Source organism: Barbus barbus, assembly GCF_936440315.1.
Source record: "Barbus barbus genome assembly, chromosome: 3".
NCBI classification, from domain to species: domain Eukaryota; kingdom Metazoa; phylum Chordata; class Actinopteri; order Cypriniformes; family Cyprinidae; genus Barbus; species Barbus barbus.
In genome coordinates, this window is record NC_136731.1 from 3876680 (window position 1) to 3879595 (window position 2916).

At 44.5% G+C, this 2916-nt stretch overlaps 1 protein-coding gene across 1 annotated transcript; it reads right to left on the reverse strand.

Moving 5' to 3' along the window:
• Positions 1–400: 400 nt before the first annotated feature.
• On the reverse strand, positions 401–2542 carry LOC306850627 (zinc finger BED domain-containing protein 4-like; the record flags this gene model as incomplete). The annotated part of the gene is made up of 1 exon (XM_079386349.1): positions 401–2542. One exon carries the CDS (start codon positions 2540–2542, stop codon positions 401–403), a length of 2142 nt encoding a protein of 713 aa, XP_079242475.1.
• Between the last annotated feature and the right edge of the window lie 374 nt (positions 2543–2916).

A 2916-nucleotide genomic window follows, 5' to 3' on the forward strand; every position in this document is an offset into this window, starting at 1 on the left:
ATGTTATTTTAAGCATGCAATTGATATGGGTTGATCAGAAATTGTTATATTTATTGCTGATTAGAAAACTATTTACATGACAGCATCAGCTTCAGATAAATGGTTTTGATCACGATAACAAACGAACTATATACAGAACAAGTTTTGCAACAATGAATACAACACATGCGGTTGCAATTATGAAGTAAAATGTAATGAACGAGTTTTCATCTCAACATAACTTTCTTTTTTTAACTTTTAATATTTTTATGATCAGTGTGATTTTTTTTTTTTTGGTATTTTTTTTTTTTTGTTTGTTTTTTTTTTTTCACACCAGGTATGTGTGTGTGAGTGAGTGAGTGAGTAAGAGAGAGACAGAGAGAGAGAGAGAAAGAGAGAGAGGGGGGCGGGGGGGACTGTTCTACGGATCAAATAGTCCGACGCTGTTTTTCAGATCTGCATTGACTTTAATGAAGACCAGTTGTTCCTCATGGCTAGGGTCTAGGTTTGCACGCTGTGGACTGACCACATTTCCAGCTGTGCTAAAAACACGCTCAGACTGGACACTTGTAGGTGGACAACTGAGATGCTGCAGTGCAAAGCGTGTAAGATTGGGCCAGCACTGAAGCTTGCCTGACCAGTATTTCACTGGGTCATCGGTAAGGCTGATGTCCCCATCTGCCAGGTAGGCCTCCACATTACCTGATGGTAAATGTGTCCTCATTGGAATAGCCGATTTCTTTTTCTGCAGGAAAGACAAGACTGAAGTGCTGCTGGTGGCAGGTGTCTCTTCTGTGTTTCTTGCAGGTGTAGCCACAGGGTCACAGAGCTCCATCCTGAGGAGTAATGTCCTCTTCAGGGCCTCCACATCAACATTGTTTGGAAAACAGCTGGCCTTATATCTGGGGTCAAGGAGAGTGGCAAGCAGAAATGTGGAGTTTGCAAAAATTGGTTCGAAACGCCATTTTAGTTCTTTGCTCAGATTGGCTGCCAGTTTCCTTGCTGCTGTGCCTAACCTTTCCCTGGACTCAGCCGCAACATCTTGGCCCAGACCCACTGTGGCATCCTGATCGTCATCACCAGCCATGAACTGATCAGATTCATCCTCAGATTCCTCACCAGCATGCAGTAACCTGATGATGGAGCACAGGCCATGCAGGAGGGGGATGACCTCAGAGATGGAGGCGCTGTGTTTTGAGAGCGCCCGTGTGACCTCCTCAAAAGGACTAAGAACAGTGAGCATGTCTGATGCTAACCCCCACTCATTTGGATAGATGATTGTTGGAGCTTTACCCATGTTAGACTCCTGTGTCATAATCTGCACAGCCCTGCGCTGCTCCACCAGCCGCTGGAGCATGTAGAACGTATAGTTCCACCTTGTTTTTACATCTGTTATGAGCGTGTGCTGGGGGAGGTTCAACTGTGTTTGCAGCTCATGTAGTCTGTTGCTGGCTTTGCTTGAGCGATGAACATGGCCAGATATGCTCCTGGCTTTGGAGAGAAGGGATGTCACAACCCTGTCCTTCTCCAGTGCTTTGATCACCACCAAGTGAAGCGTATGGGACATGCAACGGATGTGCCCATATTCAGTCAAAGCTTTCACCATGTTTGCTGCATTATCTGAAACAACAAACCGTATTGTGATAGACTGACCAACAGACTCTTCCCACTCTCTCATCTTTTCCTTAAGGCAGCACAGAATGTTGTTTGATGTGTGCTCAATGTCCAGCACACCAACATTTAGCAGCCCTGCTTTCCTCTGTACTGAAGCTTCCCCTACATGTTCACACCAGTGCCCAGTAAGACAGAGATATGCATGTGCGTTGTGATTGCTGGTCCAGAGATCTGTAGTGAGGTTGATGACACCTCCTTCAGCTGCCTTAAGTGACTGGACCAACTCCCCTCTCATTGCCTCATACAGCTCAGGCACTACAGTTCGCCTCGAAGGTATCTTATACTTGGGCTCTAAAAAGTTAACAAGTGTCTTGAAGCCTCTCCTCTCCACCACAGAGAAAGGTTCAAGATCAGTGCAGATCATTTTACCAATCATCTCTGTAATTTGTTTTGACCGGGGATGGTTTGCTGAGAATGGCTGCTTTGCTGCAAATGCAGTGAGTATTGGTGAAGAGGAAGATGAATGTGAGCCCTTAGCAGCACCCAGCTGAACACCAGTGACCCGAGAAGGAAGAGGAGAGGAGGAGGAGGTGGCTGATACAGTGGGCTTTCTCATGTGATGAACATATAGCAGATGGTTATGTAGAGATGTTGTGTTGTAATGTTTTGCATCTCTACCTCTGCTTAGCTTGGACTTGCAAAGCTTGCAAATGGCTTTGGAGGGATCATTTTCAGAAACAGTGAAAGAGTTCCATACTGCAGAAGTCCTCTTGATCTTTAGTGGAGGAGGACCTCCATCCCCAGATGCAATGTTGGTCTCAGTGGGGGAAAGGTGGGTGCTACTGCCACTGTTTTCATTGTCACTGATTTGACCCTCACTGTCCTGCAAGGTTAAGCAAACTCTGACTGGTGGTGCAGTGTCAGCTGAAGTACTCTCTGTATCACTCATTATTCTGATCACTGATCATGAGAGAGAGAGGGGGGGAGAGTGTGTGTGTGTGTGTGTGTGTGTTTGTGTGTGTAGCTTAATTTGTAATATTATTTATACCACAACTACCTTTATTTTTTTATAAAATACAGCAAGAAAGTGTCACTCAGTGCGTGAAGTCAAAAAACTGGTTAGAGCCAGCAGACGGTTAAAAAAAAAAAAAACTCTGATGACCGGCAGAGAGAGAGTGTGTGTGTGTGTAATTAATTTGTAATATAGTTTTATACCACTACTTCCTTTATTTATTTTTTTTATGAAATACAGCAAGAAAGTGTCAGACACTCGGTGCGTGAAGTAAAAAAAACTGGTTAGAGCCAGCTGACGGTTTAAAAAAG